General features: G+C 40.3%; 1 protein-coding gene across 4 annotated transcripts in view; it reads right to left on the bottom strand.

Moving 5' to 3' along the window:
* The window catches only part of THSD1 (thrombospondin type 1 domain containing 1), a 29,739-nt gene extending 18,314 nt beyond the window's left edge, over positions 1-11,425 (bottom strand). For 2 of the 4 annotated variants that reach the window (XM_039839440.1, XM_039839442.1), the window contains exons 1-3: positions 11,283-11,425; positions 8,278-8,419; positions 3,979-4,944 (exon numbers count right to left, since the gene is read on the bottom strand). In XM_039839440.1, the coding sequence (XP_039695374.1) occupies positions 3,979-4,944; positions 8,278-8,335 (1,024 nt within the window). In that variant the 5' untranslated portion in view covers positions 8,336-8,419; positions 11,283-11,425. Of the gene's footprint in view, positions 1-3,978; positions 4,945-8,277; positions 8,433-11,282 lie in introns of all 4 variants that reach the window. The other 2 variants (XM_039839441.1, XM_039839443.1) reach the window with 2 other exon arrangements.
* Between the last annotated feature and the right edge of the window lie 5,997 nt (positions 11,426-17,422).

Here is a 17,422-nt window from a genome sequence, read left to right as displayed (position 1 = left end):
AAAAACAAGAAGATGGCCACAAAATTTTAAATTATCAAGTAAACTATGTGTTAACTATATATGATTTTTATTTGCCTCCCCCAAAATCTATGTGAATATGAATTTATAACCTCTATTATTAATTCTCAACTTTACCCTAAATACTTTTTTTTGTGCTTTGAGATACAGGCTCCATACTCACTGGCTGAAACCCTTGGGGCGGATGTGTTCAGAATACAGAATTTTTCAATTTAGATTTTTGTAAGTTATTACAGAGCCTGTGTCATATATTACTAACACTCCTTTAGCAGGATCTCGGGCAGCATCCCATAATCAATCACATTAACATTTCTGTAGAGAAAATTATAAACATTCACACTAAGTAGGATAAATGAAGATCGTAAATAATCATTTTTGGTAACATGTATTATGTATTTGCTGTAAATTGTTATTTACATACTAGCTTAAGGTCCTAACACACATTTGAGAAAAGAGACAAACATATCAAGAACATTATTCCATTTTCAAAAAGAATAAGAAATTCAGTGGAGTCAAGTCGGTGGCTCATGGTAGAGTCCATGGGGTCCTTGAATGATGCTATTTTGCAAAGAAAAGACAGTCTTTACAGGTGAGAGCTATCAATTTAAATGGAAAATTAAAAGAAGAGAACTTGATTCAGTCATAAATTTTTATACTAAAAACTCAGGAAGTCACCGAGGTTCCTATCGCTAGCATAAATTTCATCAGCCCGAGTCAGAGAGACTGTTGGGCAGCCACACAGAGAATGTGGGGTCCCCAGGAGCACTGAGCCCCTCCAGGTAGTGCTTCCAGTCTTGCTGCTGGGTTGTGTCTGGTAGCTGCGACCCCACAGGGAGCCCCTGACCACCCTCAGCCTGGCCACACAGAGAACCACTCCCTGTTCTGCCCCTTTCCAGCATCTTCCCCAACTGCTGTGGGAAAAAAAACCCAGTCTTTACACACTGAGTGGAAGAACCTGGAGAAAGCCTAGGAGCTGGGAGAACCAACAGGAAGGCTTCCTGCTTCTAAAGTCTGTTCATCAAATGGCCTAAATGTCTTTACTCCCCTTGGTTTGTTTCCACTAAATTCAATTAGAATTCTTTTTCTTTTAACAAGCAACTTCTTTTGAAAAGGCAAGTACATCTTGAATGATTAGTTTAATATAATTGTTTTTCTACTAATACTTAGCTGAGATTAGCCATAATTGAGTACTGTTAATATGCCAGGCATTCTGAGTGGGCCAAATAAAGATCATAAACAGCTTCATGGCTGCACAGGTTGGTTTTTGCTTCCCCAGTCTGGGAGAGGGGAGATGATGGTGGGGGTGACGGTGTTAGAAGACAGACATTAAACGAACAATGACAGAAGTGATAAATGCCATGAAAGGAGAAATGAGGATAACAACTAAGCTGTGCCAGCTAATGGCAAGGCAATTTAACTAGTCTGGGTCAAGGAAGAGTAACCCAAATGGAGACTTAGAAAACGGGTTAATGTTAACAGGTGAAGGTGGGAGGAGGATGTCCCACAGTGACTTCGGGGTGAGTGTTATGGAGGGCCCTGTGAACTCTCCTCCTCCTGTCAAGCGACGTGACTGACAGGCTTTAAGCAGGGGAACAGCCTCAGCTGACTTGAATTTTAAATAATCCCTCTGGCTACATTGAGAGAATGAAGTGGAGGGGAAAATCAATTAGGAATCTATTGCAAGATTCCAGATAAGAGAAGACAGAGGCTTAAACCGGTGGTGTCAGTGGAACTGGGGAGATGTGGAGAGATTCGGACATTCGGAGACGTTTTTTGAGGGGACAAAATCCACAGGACTTAGTGAATTACTTATAGGTTATGAAGAGGAAGACTCCTTGGTTTTTGTCTTGAACAATGATGGATGGTGGAGTCCTATGCTGAAGAGCAGGTTTGGTGGGTAGGATGATGAGTACAATTGCAGGTATGTTGCTTCTGAGGTGCCTGAGAGACATCTGAGGGGTGACAGCTAGTTAGCAGCGCTTGGATATGTTGGGAGAGATGCCAATCTGGAGTCACCAGCATCAGCACAGTAATCACCCAGCATGTGTGTCAAGAGTAGAAAATGTAGACACTCTAGTACAAGAAGCAGAAGTCTAACACTTAGGGGATGTGGTGAGGTGGGGGAACCAGCAGGCAAAGGAGACCATGAGGGAACAGCGGGGAAGTAGGAGGTAAACAAGGCAAGTGTGATGTCACAGACTCAAGGTCAATGGAGAGATGGACTGAAAAGCTTCTGGGGATTTGGGGACCTAAAAGTCACCCACTGTCTGCTTTCGTGAGAGCATTTTCAGAGGAGGGGTGTGAGTTTGGAGTGAGTTGAAAAGTGAATGTGAGGCGAGGAAATGCACCCCAAAGTATAGGTGACTTTTTCAAGAACCTGGGCTATAAAACGAAGAAGAGCTTAAAAGGATTTCTCAGGAAGAACCAGGTGATGAGGGATGATTTTGTTTGCTTTTAGATAAGAGAGTTAAGTACATTTCAAAGCTGATGAGAATGAGCCAGCAAAGAAAGGACAGACAGAGGAGAGAGAGGACATAATGATTAATAGAAGGTTCCTGAAATGGGGAGAGAGGCTGGGCACCACAGTGGAGGGGAGAGTTGACTTTGTCCTGGAGGAATGACACTTCTTCCTCAGTGACAGCAAAGGAGGTGAAGAGGATGGGACGGATGCCTGTAGGCTTACAGAGATTTGGTGAGAGGGTGAGGGAGCTTGCTCCTGATGGCTCCCAGCTGCTTGGTGTGGTAGGAGGCAAATTCAGCTCAGAGTTAACCAAGGGGCAGAGGTGAGATGCGAGGGAAGAGAGCGGAGGAGGTGGGAAGAGTGGTTGTGGAGGACAGAAGCAGAGCCGGCCAGAGCGCCTTGCTGGGTAGCATGGTGGGCCAAGCTGAGGGTGGAGGCATGACCCACCCACACCAGCCTCAGCCTGACTGGTGTTACCTTCTCGTGCAGCTTGGGTACAGTGGGTGGCCAGCAGATGGCTGGACCCATGCAGAGCTGGGGTGTGACCTGGCAGATGCACTGGAAGGACAACAGGGCAGCGTTTAGGGTATCTTATAGGAGAGTGATTGATGGGATGGACCAAGAATCCAGGCTGCATAGAGAGGTAAGTGTGAGCAGGGAAGTGGCCAGTGGGCAGGGAGACAAAGGAAAGGGATTTCTTCAAAGGAGAAAAAGTGGGTAAATATGGAGCAAGAAACACTTGGAGTTACAGAGGTGGTTGGAGGTTTGGGCCGTCAGGGGGCATAGGCTTGGTGGGGATGAAGACAGAGGAAGCATGTAAGTGTAGCATACAGTCTCTGCCAGCTTAACCTCTTGCCAAGATCAGGCGTGCACTCAGGAAAAGGGAAAGAAATGCAAATAAGGGCATGGGCATGATTGGAATTGTAATAACCCACTTCTTTGTGATTAGAAAGGGCATTATGCAAAGAATTTAAAGTTTTTAGAAATCTTGCTCTGAAATCTCACTAAAGAGGCTTCATTCTTATACTGAAGGATGTGAGAGTAAAGAGACATGCTCGGCTAGAGCAAGCCAGAAGTTACTAAATACGGCTTGGGGTTTAGCTTTGAATTCTGGTCTTACCTGCCATGGTCTTGCCATGTGATGCAATAACAGCTAATGTTTATTGGTGCTTCCCACATGCCAGGCATTATGCTAAGAACTGTACACATTTATTTCAGTCAAGTCTCATAAATCTCTGAGGTAGATACTCTTATTAACCCTGCTTTACTGATGGGGAAACTGAGACATAGGTTAAGTCGGCAGTGAGCCATGTATGCTTACCAGTACTCTTCATTTCTCAGATAAGGATGACAATGCCATTTGGGACTTCGTGAGAAGTGAACCATAAAAATGAAGGTATAGTTCATAGAAAATTAAGTTCATCTAAATTCAAAATAATAATTTTGACTGCATAAAGGTGTCAATTTGATTTTTAAAAAATTTAAACCTCAATACCAACCTATATTTCTCTGAATTAGCATGCACTCCTGCTCCTTTGCAGAAAACTGGCTTCTGCTTTTAATGCCGAAGTCAAAGCAATATTTATTCCTCCCCATGTCAAACAAAGTGCAGTTGAATACTGTTCTCCTCTGTCCCAAGGTCAAGCTGTTTTCAGCCAGCCGAACGGTCCTTTCCCCAGGGCGTCTGGGGGCCTCCTTGAAGACGGCAATCGCCCCTTGAACGAAGGTGCATGGTGGGGGCAGCACCATCACTTCGACCCCAGACTCACATGTGAGTTCTGGCACCATCACCAATTTGTATCCAAATCTCTGGGCCAGGTCGACGGGTCCTGTGGAGGTGATGACTGAATCTCGGCCGAGCAGCTTCAGCACCACAGTGACATAAGCTTCTGGCCCCACAGGCGCACAGCCAAACTCAACCCACTGACCTTGAGAGAGTTCTGTCCTCTTGCTGCTTCTTATCTCCAGTGGCTGTCCCTGACTTGTTCCTGCCTCAGGAAGACTGTTGGTGAAGATGACATCCACCAAGATGTCAGGCTTGTCCACAGGGAACGGACACAGTGGCTGACTGGTGAAAAGGCCCACTTGGAAGGTGCCTTCTGCTGTCTTGGATGTCCTATTGAGGTCAACGCGAAAGACGGGCCATTCCACCTTCAGAAGGGCACCTTTCTCCCACCAGGGTACTGGAGTGCTGCTGTCTGTCCCTTCTGGAGTCATCATGAACCAGTAGTCACCAGCCTCCTTGAAGTAGAAGCACTCAAACTCGAGTGTCCCCTGGGACTTGTTGGTCTGGAGGTATTTAGTGGTCACAGTCTGATTGGTATTGGCCTCCAAGAGCAGCACAGATACATTCCTCAGCGTCCCATTAGCACTATCAAAAAACTGGAAATCCACAGACACTGTGGTGTTGCTTAGCGCTACATGTCCTGGCTCTCCCAAAAGGAGATACTCGGCTTCTCCAAGAACTGCAATGAAATGTTCAGAATGCGTTTTACAAAGGTATATTTGAGCAGCACTACTAGAGACATCGAAGAAAAAAAATCACTATAGACAAAAGAGAAGTTCAAACTGAGCTAAGGATGATGTAAAATGATGCTGAGCACTGATTCTGGGGGTTGGGCACTGTACGGTTTCCATTCTAAAGAGCCTCTGTTCCTTTATCTTCATCTTTTATAGTTATGTTTAAAATAACAAATTAGTGATACTCTGAATTCAAAACATTCAATAATGTAACATCTGCAGTGAAAATCTATACAGCAAGAGTAAAAACTGACAATTCATTAGATAAAAATCTAATACCTCTCTTTTCTCATTTTAATCATATTTTGGTGTTTAGATATTTGGGGGAAATGCATTTAAAGTGAAGTGAGAGAAAGCTTGGTTTAAATGATATAATATAAACTGCTCTGATTACTTAAAATGTGAGACCTATTCAAAATTAGTGTTTTCTGATACTCAAGACAAGTACTTGGGCATTTTCACCTTAAAGAAACCAGTGGCCTGGTTCATATGAGGCAAAAATTTTTAGGCAAATAAGATATGTTGACTCTCTATTCTGCATGAGTCATTCGAGGGTTAAAGTGGACGTTTATGAAATACCCAGGCTTGTCCCTGGCAATTTTAATGGCATTACAGCAACTGCTATTGGCCCAGATAGAGTAGACGACTACTAGCCCACAAATATCACTCTGTTAGGATCAAACACATCTCTTTAAAAAGAGACCCATCAGAGCACCCAAAGTAAAGAATGGAAAAAACACAGACACAGAATCCTTGTTTCTATTTTGAACCCTATCCAAATACATATCAAAGGAGACAGAATTTGGCAATGCAACAATCAACTGGCCCATGGCTAGTGTAAGAAACAATTCTAGATTCAAGGGACTGCTGTACCCTTTTGGTATGAAAAACACATGTGTAAATATGCATTTATTATTCTTATTATGTATACCTCATACATAAATAATACATACATATCACATCATTTATATATATATATATAATATATCTCCAAAGGACCTCAATGTGTTGTTCAGGCTGACAGTCTTTAAATATACCTTTACATGTATTCAGTGATTATTATAATCGGCACATGAATATATTGGCACATAGAGGTTTTGGGGTTTTCTTTTAATCAGCTCAGCACTTCATTCATTTCTTATTTAAGATGAGGTGAAATAAAAGATATAAAACTTAGATAGACCTGAATGCTTGATCATCTCTAATATGAAAACCCTACCCTAACAGGATAAAATTTTTTTAATGTATTGGGCTGATTCTGGTTAATAAAATTATATAGGTTTCAAATGTACAATTCAATAATACATCATCTGTATAATGAATGCATTGTGTTCACCACCCAAAGTCAAGTCTCCTTTCGTCACCATATATTTGACCCTCTTTACCCTTATTGACCTCGCCCCCTCCCCGCTTTCCCTCTGGTAACCACTCAGCTGTTGTCTGTGTCTATGAGTTTTTGTTTCTTTATTTAGTCAAAACAGAAGTTGGGGGATACTTCCTTTTGCATGGAGACTATTCAAGGTTGGAGACAGTGGCTGATTCTGCTGCAGCTTGTGTGCTCGTTCAGAGCCAACTGGCACCTTTTTGTGAACAGGTGCATGAAGAGACTCCAATGCTGACTGGATTAAGATTAATGGAAGCCTATTGTTAATGACAAGGATTATCAATGAGACAGATCAGATTCTGATTTGATGGACAATGAATCAATGAAAGAGACATACATGCCCAAGTTGGAAATGGAGGAAAAAAGATACAGTGGGTTCCAGCAGCAGCAGATAGAAGGCTTTCACTAAAGACAGAGCTTGCTACTCTACAACTCGTTTTTACCGACAAGAACACCATCTCATTTAGAAAATTTAGTTGTATGCCATCCTGACTACTACAGTATAGTTTTCTGTATTCTTTCTTTTCCTCTCCCCCGATTCCTGTATTGTATTTAAAGGAACTGGTGTCTCAACATAAGTGTGTTGCTTTAAAAAAAAAAAACAAAAAACTAATCGGTAATAGCATATTTTGATCAACATCAAATGAAGCAGGGGAAACCCACATCTGTGAAACTACCTTCTCTTCCATTAGTAGCCTGTACACTCGACTTTATGCTCCATGCTCCATTTATGCATAGATTGTTGATTGTTGCGTTGCCAAATACTTGTTGCTGCTGGCATGCATCAGAAGATAGATGATTTCATGCATAATAGGTGTATATAATAGGAAAATTTTTATTTTCCTAGTCCAGTAAGACATTTTATACTCAATAAACATCCTTGCTGATTTTGTTTAAATGGAAGATTTTGATGTCTTTATCACTATGATGCCACGGACACTTCTATAATTTTTTGTATGAGGTTGTTACGTGTAATATGTTTTTAAGTGGGAATAAATAACTTTAAAAGAAATGAATCCCAGATTGGTTTTCCATAAACCAAGTGTCTTCTTGTTTAAATAAACTTATTAAAAAAGAAATGACTGAGGAAGGAGATTCACCAGAAAAAAATAACAGTACACGCTCTGGTCCATTTAACTGGCTGTGCCAGCGATGTTACAAGAGCCAGGATTCTCTTCCTTTGGATCATAGTTTTTTCATCAAAATGAAAACAATTTCCACCCTACACCATCAAATGCTTAGATGTTTGTGAAATATCTGGAAATCATCAAAGCTAGTATATTATCAAATCTATTGGTTCAGTAGCTGCATATGTCTAAGAAATTAACTACATATTTAGATGAAACAAACAGAATGAAGAAAACTAACATTAAACACCTACTGTATGCTCAGACATTCAAGGTGTTTCACATTCTTGATTCTATTTTATCATCACAACAACCCTGTGAAGTCAATATTATTGCTAAGGTTAAAAGGGATTAAGAAATTCATCTAAGGCACACGACTGCCAATGACTGAAATCTGGATCGGTTCCAAAGATATTCTAGCAGAAAAACTCTCCTATCAAGTGAAATCTTAAGTCAAATCCCAATCCATAAAACACTATTTCATGTGAGTGTGTGTGTGTGTGTAACATGCTTATCTACAATTTGTTAAATTCAAAGTGAGTAGTTTTTATTATCTTTTTAAAGATTTAAAAATACATCTAAAGTGAAATTTGAATGAATAGTGCAGAACCTTAAGAGAACCCAGGGTTGCAAGGATTCGCAATTTAAAAGGTACTGCACCCATACTTGCCTCCTTTATGCAGGTTCATCAACATTTACGCATTTATAAACCTCACAATTGTTTCTTCATTGATCCCTACAGCATTAAGTATACTCACAAAACTCACCACAGTCACAGAGCACCACGAACAATAGATTTGAAAAGTCTTTCAACATTCGTTTCATTCTGATCAGCAAAATCCCAGGTCTTTGGTCTCCTCATGTCCTTTCTCCCATCCAAATTGTGACTTTTTTTTTTTTCAAAAACACCTGAAAGTAGAACCTCAAAAAAATGATGGCTCTGTTCAATATCACCCTTAAAATAGTAATAATGAAATGATAAAAAATATTCTAAAAGTCAAACTTCCTAGGTGATATTGAAAACAGAAAGGACACTAATTTTCACTGGGGAAATGACCTGTAATTATGCATGTCCCTTTTGTTCCATTACAGGTTACCTGTTAAGAACATTTGGGATACCCAACATCGAGATTATTTTTGCAAAGACCAAGTCTCATCTTATTGTAGCATATCCTAAAGTGGAGTTTGTTACTTGCTTAATGTCATCAAAGCTAATAGCCAATATGGATAATACGTCTTCACATATTTATCTGCTTGACATTTCACAGTGATTTAGCAAATTTACTAAATTTTTTGCCAAACTTTTACTTTGCATTGTGCTGTGTAGCCTTGCCTTGCTTTCACAAATAGGCTTACTGTTTTTCTTGAACAACTGGTATGTTATCTGGATTGCTTCATTTCTTTATGCCTAGGAGTATACCAAAACTATAAAACCTTTTTAAAAAGATACCCAAGAATACTGTGAACTCCATGTGGCTATGACTTCCCTTGTTTAGAGAACTCTAACGAGAAAACGGAGAAATAACAATTATCATCATGTCAGTCTTCTAGTACTTGTTGCTGCTGGTATGCATCAAGAAATAGATGATTTCATGCAGCAATCTTCCCAGACCACCTAGGAGGGCAGGAAAGACCTTGTCAGCCTGTGCTTCAGAATGGTTTGTGGGAGAAGGCACTCACTTTGATATAAACAACTGTTAGACTACAGAATAAGATGTTGGGCATTTAAGTACCTCTTTTTCCCACACTAGAGTCTAGTAAACTGTGGGATAGTAAACATAACCAAATATATATTTTCTTCATGTTTATACTCCCATTATCGTTAATAACTTTAATAAATATAGTATATTCCAAAAATATGTATGTTACACCCATTCAGATAAGACAGGAATTAATTGAATTAAAAGGACTGAAATAATCAAAAATTCACCGGAAAAAAGAGCTGATGTGTCTCTATTATCTTTCTTTCTAGAGGAGTTGGTTGAACAAAGGAAATACTGTACTTCTTCAAAGGGAAGCAGAGATTTGAAGCATAATTATGCAGATGATTAGGGCTCCATTCCCTCCCCAACAACAACAAAAAAAAGAAAATTCAGTATTGATGGAATTAGGCACAGATTTGACCTAAATCCTTTCTTTGAACATGGACTGGTAAACTTGGCCAAAGGCAGAAGGTGAGCATCATGTATCACCCTGGCAAGCTGGGGTGCTTAGGGCAATTAAAACACTAAGGCACTGATAATTCAGTAACTATAGTAAGGAAAAACAAGCTATCCCTAGTTCCCAAAAGTTGAACTGGCTTCTCCCAACCTGCTTGCTTCCCTGCAATAAACGTTTTTTAAAGAAGCTCCTAATTACATCTAATTTTGTCATTTTGACACATTTTCCTTAAGAAAATGAGTAGTAAAACCTAGAACAGTGCGATAATCTAAATTTAGGACTGAATGAGAATGGAATTATAAAATAAACCAGCCTATCTGAAATCATTTTATGAATTTTTTTAGTGTTCCCAACCTTTGAAAATACTTATTTTAACTAGCTCAACCATTAATTTGAGGACTTTAACAGAGTACCCCAGAATGGAATGAGATGCTAGGTAAAAAGCACTACATTTAAAAAATATATAGCAAATTTTTTGTAATCTTGCTTGCTTAATTTAACCCATTGTGTTGTTCCTAATACAGTTCAGCTACTTATAATGTTTGACTTGAGAATTGTTTTGAGAAAATAAGAACTTAGGTATATTTTCTGCACATTAAAAATACTTCCATATAGCATTTACAGACATAACCATTTAAAATTCTAAATGCGTCAGCTAGAGGGTTGGTGGAAGTTGTGAATATTCTCAATGGCTAATGGCATCACGCCAAGCTCAGATCCCATGTTTTTGGTGAAACCAGTTAAGATAAACCCCTACAGTGTCCTCACAGCCGTAGAAAAAAAGACAATACATTACGCTTAAAACTCATGGGATCGATGGTTTATTAAAGAATAAAAGGGAAAAGAAAAAGAGGCAAAGTGATTTTGAACCTTCTGACAAACCTGCACAAGCTTGTGTGTGTATACATCTAATAATAATGATATTTATTAGGAGGAAATCCCTAATTCCAAAGCGGCCTGTGTAAACTTGCTTTATTTATAATGCAGTCCAGTGGGCTCTGCCCTGTCCCAGGGGTTGGATGCAGCTTCCCTGGGAAGCTGTGTGCACTCCCCACATCTACTCAGCTTTCCAAAGTCCCCCAAGTCAAGTTCAAGCTTGGAAATGTAGCCCTGTGAGTGTCGTCAAAGCACTCTTAAAATGAGGTCCGTTTTGAAATGCTTATATCTCATACTCTTTATATCCCAGAAAGGATTCTTTTCCTTAAGAAGCCAACTTGTTCCGAAACCCCTAGTAACTTGTTCTGAAACTCTTAGTATCCCAAGACGCTCTTCTTCAAGGGTCCCAACTATTCGGACTTAAAACCCGTCTACAGTCGGCCTCAGTCCCTTGGCAACACCTGCGCCCCGGGAGAGCCGAAGTCAGGCAAAGGCGGGACTCGTAGATAGGAAGACGCGCACATTTAGAGCTTGTCCCCTGGGAGAGGAGCTGAGCTCCAAGAGAACAGGAAAGGGGACTGGGTGCGTCGAGGGACTGGCACCGTCCACCTGTGCTTTCGGGCTGAGGGGAGGGGTGGGGGCGGCAAGGTCCGGGAGGCACTGCCAGAGCCCGGCGGAGCCGCAGAGGCCCCGGCGGCACAAGAGCGCCCGCCGGGTCGCAGAAGGCTCTTCTTACCTCTCGGGACTGGCGGGAGCAGCGGCCCGGCCCGGGACGAGCGTGGTGGCGAGGAGGGCGCGGGCAAGAAGCCTCAGGGCCCACAAGATCGCACGCCGAGCCTCCCGCGTCCCGGGACTGCGCGCCCCGCCCGCTGCGCTGGCCTCCCGCAGCCCCACCCCGGCCCGCCCCCGACGGCGCGGGTGGGCGGCACCCGGAGGGCGGGGGACCGTCGCGAGCTGGCAAGGCCCCACCCCGCCCGTCCCGGGCAGCGCATCCTTTCCTGCCCGCGCCCGCTGGCCCGCTGGCCCGCTGGGGACGGGAAACGCGGCAGGAAACGTGCGCAGCTCGCCGGGTCCTGCAGGAGTGGGCGCAGACCCCCCCACCGACACACACGCGCGCATAGCCCGCAGGCGGGACCCCGGTTTTAAGGGCGAGCCAGCGGTCTCCGGACCTTTCAAATTCAATCACTTCTCCCTCGTGTCATGTTCTTTTGAGGGAACACAAAGTAAGTCATTGAAGTGACATAACTGGTGGGCTGTAAACATGGCTTCCCCCAAAACTTGGTTTCTCAAATGTCATTAAAGACTTTCAAAAGAAAACAGTTCAGGTAAAATGCATATCCGTGTTTCTTTCTCAGGCGCCGGAATTGGTTAATTTTAAAATCACATTCTTAAAATTCTAATCTGCAGGTGTTAAAAGTTCTTTTTAAAAGAATACGAATACAGAGTTCCACGTTGTTGAACAGCTGTGGTTGTTTTTGAGTACCTTATAATGTGCAACACCGTTCACACCATTTGCTCTTCTTTTACACAAAATATACCATTTAATAGACAAAACTAATGTGTGATAATATAAATCACAGCACAGTGGTGGCCACTGGGAAGCAAGTGCTTGGAAAGAGGCACCAGGGAACTTTTGGGATGATAAAATCTATTGGTTAGGGTGTGAGTTACACGGATTATGCATTTGTCCAAACTCAACCAATTTAAGATCTGTGCATTTTGCTGTTTGTAAATTTTACCTCGATTTTTAAAACTCAAAAAATATAGCTTCCTGAACAAGCCTAATCCCGTCTGATCTCAGAAGTTAGCAGGGCCGGGCCTGGTTAGTACTTGGATGGGAGACCACCTAGGAAGACCAGGTGCCGTCCGTGGAAAAAGTAAAAAAATAAGGGATTGTAAACTGACAAGGTCCTTGCAATCTGTGAGGTCAACCAAGGGTTGCCTCACATAAAGAAAATAAATAAAAAATATAGCTTTTGCAAGACCTTGACTATCACTTAATTTTTTAAAAGGTAGCACAATTATTCAATTATCAGAGTTATCAAAGATTGTCAGAGGTACCAAATTTTGTCAAATACATAATTCTGGCAGTACTAATTAAATCTATCCCAAGCTTCAAGAAAGGCTGTAAGGCCATCATCCAATTCAACTGCCAGTAGAATTACCTAGTCCATCATCCATTCATCAACACAAGCTGGGACTCCTTTTCAAATACAGGCCATGGCCGCTGGCATTTTCAGTTCTGAAAGCGAAAGCTCAATGGAAAAAGTGGGCTTTGGAGTTTATACATAAAGCTGACATTAATTTCAGCCCTGTCTCTGTAATGGTGGGCAAATGACTTAATCCCTCCTTACTTCCACTGTAAAAGGTATATAGTATTAGTTACATTGAAGTTTCTTAGTGACTGAGTGAAACATATAGAAAGCAACTTGCTCTGCATAAATATTTCAGACACATACACTCCTTTAGAGATCCATTCTTGAAGGGTAGAACTTAAATCAAGGTACAAATGGCTGGATCAATGTGCTTGGCCATTTTTGCCTTAATTAGAATTCTTACCAAATTGTATTATTGTATTTATTGGACAGTTAAAATAGTTTAAGCTTTTCTAAAAGAAGGCAACACAGACATGAAGAAAAAAAGCTTTCAAAATAATAGTGGAATAGTCTTGACATATTTAACTAAAACAAGCTGGCTGTCAAGATATCTTCAATTCTCTTTCTGGGTCAGCAGCTCCTTTAATGATCTTGTGCAAATTGTGTAAAATTTATTCACTTTATACAAACGGAGAGATCTTTTATTTCCTAGCTAATACTCTGAGAGAAAAGCTTTAACTGACTCATGGTAGGACACAAGGAAGAATACGAATGACCCAATTTTCACACTGTAATAACAGGATCTTACATGTGTTAACCTGACTTTTCGGGAGTACTTCCCACATCATGGATATGGCCATGTCATGGAATTAAATAAGAGACTGTATCTCAGACAAGCTAAGCTCTGACATGCCTGACTGAGAAGTCTGTTGGGAACATAGTAAAAGACACCGATTTAGGTTTTGCAAGTCAACTCATGATATATTATAATCCCCAAATCACTCAATTCAGTTACTTTAATTAGGAATATACCATATACAATCACTGACCTAGGCCAGTGGGAATTCAAAAGAAGTGTTATATGACAGTCCTTGAACTTAAAGAAACCCAATTTTTCTATTTTCTTATGGTACCAAGATCATAATTAGAGAATACAAAATATAGTCAAGCATTTTGAATAGACAATAACTTTTATGGACTTTAGAAATAGAGTTGTGTACTGGAAACAAATTTTTCTACAGCAGGTGGGATTTGATTAATGGGAAATGAGTGGGAAGAAGTAACAAAAGGAAGTCTGGACAGACAAGGGAAATATGTCCCAGGAACAAAAAGGGCCACCCTGTGCTATTCCCTTGACCCCAATGCCTTCCACCTACTGCCAATCTCTTGGTCCTTGTGAGTTTACCAAACTCTTCCTCTCCCACAGGCCTTCCCAGATCTCTCCATCCTAACTAAGGGCTCTTTCCTCTGTCTTTGGGGCATGCACTTTATTCCATCCTCAATTAAGTTTGCTCACATGTCTATTTCCCCAACTAGGCTACCTCTTAAGGGTAGCCTTATTTGATAAACGCTGTATCTTATTTACTTTTGTAGCCCCATCCACCAGAGGTCCAAAATTTCCTCACACTAAGTTGGTGTGTAGTCAAAAAAACGTTTTTTTGTTTTTTTTTTTTAGTTTAATTGAATGGGAGATAAAGTAAGATAAAGTGGAGCCAAACTACAAATAGGTCTATACATCAGAGTTCATTCATTCAATAAATATTTATTGAGTGCTTACTGTGCGCCAGGCCCTGTTCAAGGCTCTGAGGATATATCCATGAACAAACCAGATAAAAATCTCTGCCCCTGTAGAGCTTACACTCTAAACCTATCATAAGAGATGAGATCAGCAATAAATTTATATAAATTCAACCATACCTGTAGGCAAAAAAAGATACACATTTAAATAGTTTAATTATAAAACTCTACTGTTAATATGAAGTTTTTATTATACATTGTACTCACTATAAAGTATTCATACCCATGTATCACTCTACAGAGATTCTAATTGTAGGATTATATTTTGTAGTTTATTGGCAATTTAACTGCGTTACAAGCATCATTTTGAGCATGCTTGATTTCGTCCTTAGGCAGTCTTTAAAACCTAACCACTTTGTAAGTTGTGACTCTACTGTACCAAAATGAAAACTTTGAGATTGTTGGGCAAAGGACCATTTTACGTATTGGAACATGAAAATGACATGATGAATCCTCATCTGGTCACATTAGTCTGGTAACAGGGAACAAGAGATAGTACATTCACATGAATATATGTCATCGATCGATAGTAATCTTCATATCAAAAATTAAAAAAAAAACTAGTTCACTAGCCACTTCCATTTTTTTAAAACAAATAAAATACTAAGAGCTTGAGGTCATAAATGTTTATAATCAAGTCTTGATTATAAAATCTAAAAGAACAAATTGTAACATACTGGCTTATTCTGAATAAAAGTTTATCATTTTTATATCAAAGAGTATTTAAAAAGACACCAAGTTAAGAAAAATCATTTTTTTAATTTTGCAATAACTTTACTCTATATACATTAATACCAATCATTTAACCCTAAAAACAGTCTTCACTTGTGTAAGTAAAAAATTTTTATCAGTATGTGACTAGAAATATTTACCATATAGCTACAGGTTTATGCTCTTAAGAGCAAAGAAAGGAAAGCAAATAATTATACCAATGATAAGCACCAAGACAGAACTTTTTTGCCCTTAGGGCCTGATTGGTTGTATTTAAACATAACAGAGGACCAAAATAATAACTTATTTGACAGAAAAAAATCACACACACACACAGGTGTGGAAACAGTGAAGAATGCCCACTTAAAATAAAACAATAAAAGAAACCATACTTAGTTGCTAATTAATGTGACGTTTGCAAAATATATTCATGTCATTCTACTGCCTCTTTAGTTCACTTTATACAATTCAGACTGCTCTATTTTTGTTCATGTGTTGTCACACTAATGTAAGTAAATATGCTAAATTATGGGAGTTTGCTGTAATGAATCCAAACCATTAAAGCTAGATCCCAATAACTCAAACTATCTTAGCTCCAATTCATTCCAAGTGGTGAAACAGATTATTCTTTATCTTTGTAATTTTTAAAAACTTTAGCCAGATGAGATATGGTGTGTGTAAGTACACGTGTGTGCACACGTGCATGTACAAGTCTTCCAGAGCAGTGTGAGAGAATGAGCACAGCCCAGAGACGGGAGTGACATATAAACAAGCTTACACAATGGCCTGAAAGGCTTGGGCAGACAGACACTGTGTTTTCCCCCAAACAGACCTGAGGCTGAGCAATGAGGAAATTAGGGGATCTGTCATTACATCATAAAATCAGTGACAGGTTTGGAAAACGAAGACTAAGACAGATGCCTCAGCCATATTTCCAAGACACTGGAGAATGCAAAGCAATGAAACCACTTTTCAGGCAGTGATCAAGAATGCCTCGCTCTATCTGGAGGGATTTCCTGAATTTGCAAGATCCCTGTGACTTTTCCAAAGAGCACCTGTAGCAAGCAGCCTGTGGCAGTGGCCCTCTACCTCAGTGAGAATGTCTTAGGGACCCCAGAGTGGGAACCTGGGCATCGCCTCCTGCTGGTCTCAATGGTCTCTCAATATGGATACTTATCCCTTCCAGAGGCCTGGCCAAAAACTATCACTACCTTCCACTTCTCAGTCTCAGAAAGAGGGTCTCTCCTGTGCTTGTGGGGTCCCTGAGTTTGAGGTAATGCCAACACACTGTCTGTTGCATAGGACAAACATATGAAGTCAGGGAGTTCACTTTAACACCCAAGCAATCTGAATGCAGTATTAGCCAGTTTTTGTTGCCTCAGTAATACTTTTCAGCAGGAAAGTTTCTCTACACAACTTACAATGTGTGCAGTAAAGAAAAAAATATTGCTAGAATATGATAGAAAGATTTTTAAAAGTTCCGAGTTGAAATTCCTTGAGGGAAAGAAAAGGAAACATATTACTTTCCACCTCTGTGTTCCAGCCCTTGGTTTTGAGGTCAAAGAGCACCAAGGCCCCCAAGCTCAAGGCTCTCCCGGCCCCTCCACCCACACACACTCCCAGGGAACCCCTGAGCTATCTTTCCAAATCTGTAATCATATCTCCGGGCATGTCTCTACAGCTCTTTATTTAGTTTCAAAATCCACAGTATCTTTTAAACAAAATGACGTAATTGCATTTTTTAAATGCCGGCCATGAAATCATTACTTTAAAAAAACAGCTAGTCAGATAATATATATGTTGGTCAAATAAAACTTTCTCTTTTTTAAGGTGCTGTATTTGGTCTTTTGCAGACACGTTTACGACTACTTCTAAAGAAAAGCTGCTAAGAGGAGCCTCCCACGGCATTCCGCAGTTTGACATTTTGTTCCAATGCCGTCAGGTTCTTAAACTACGCTGTACCTGACTCGCTTCATGAAAAACCCCCCAAATGGGCACATTAGGCACAGAAAAAAATTTCACTTATTTAAAATTCAGTGAATTTTAGTAGCATCAAAATAATGACCTAACCTGTCTGAACATGCAACTTCTTTTTCTTCAACCATGAACCAAATTCCTTTCTTTAACAAATGGTTAGATTTGAGGATCTAGATAAAATCCACCATGTTTTCAAGTTAAACCCTGATGGTTGTATTCAACTATAGCATGATTTTAAATTGACAGTGGCATTCATTTTTCTGTATTTTCCTATATTTATCCTAAATAAACTTCC

The sequence above is a fragment of the Pteropus medius genome, unplaced genomic scaffold (assembly GCF_902729225.1).
Source record: "Pteropus medius unplaced genomic scaffold, Ma_sr-lr_union100, whole genome shotgun sequence".
NCBI classification, from domain to species: domain Eukaryota; kingdom Metazoa; phylum Chordata; class Mammalia; order Chiroptera; family Pteropodidae; genus Pteropus; species Pteropus medius.
Note: the sequence above shows the minus strand (reverse complement) of the source record. Positions and strands in the feature narration are given on the sequence as shown.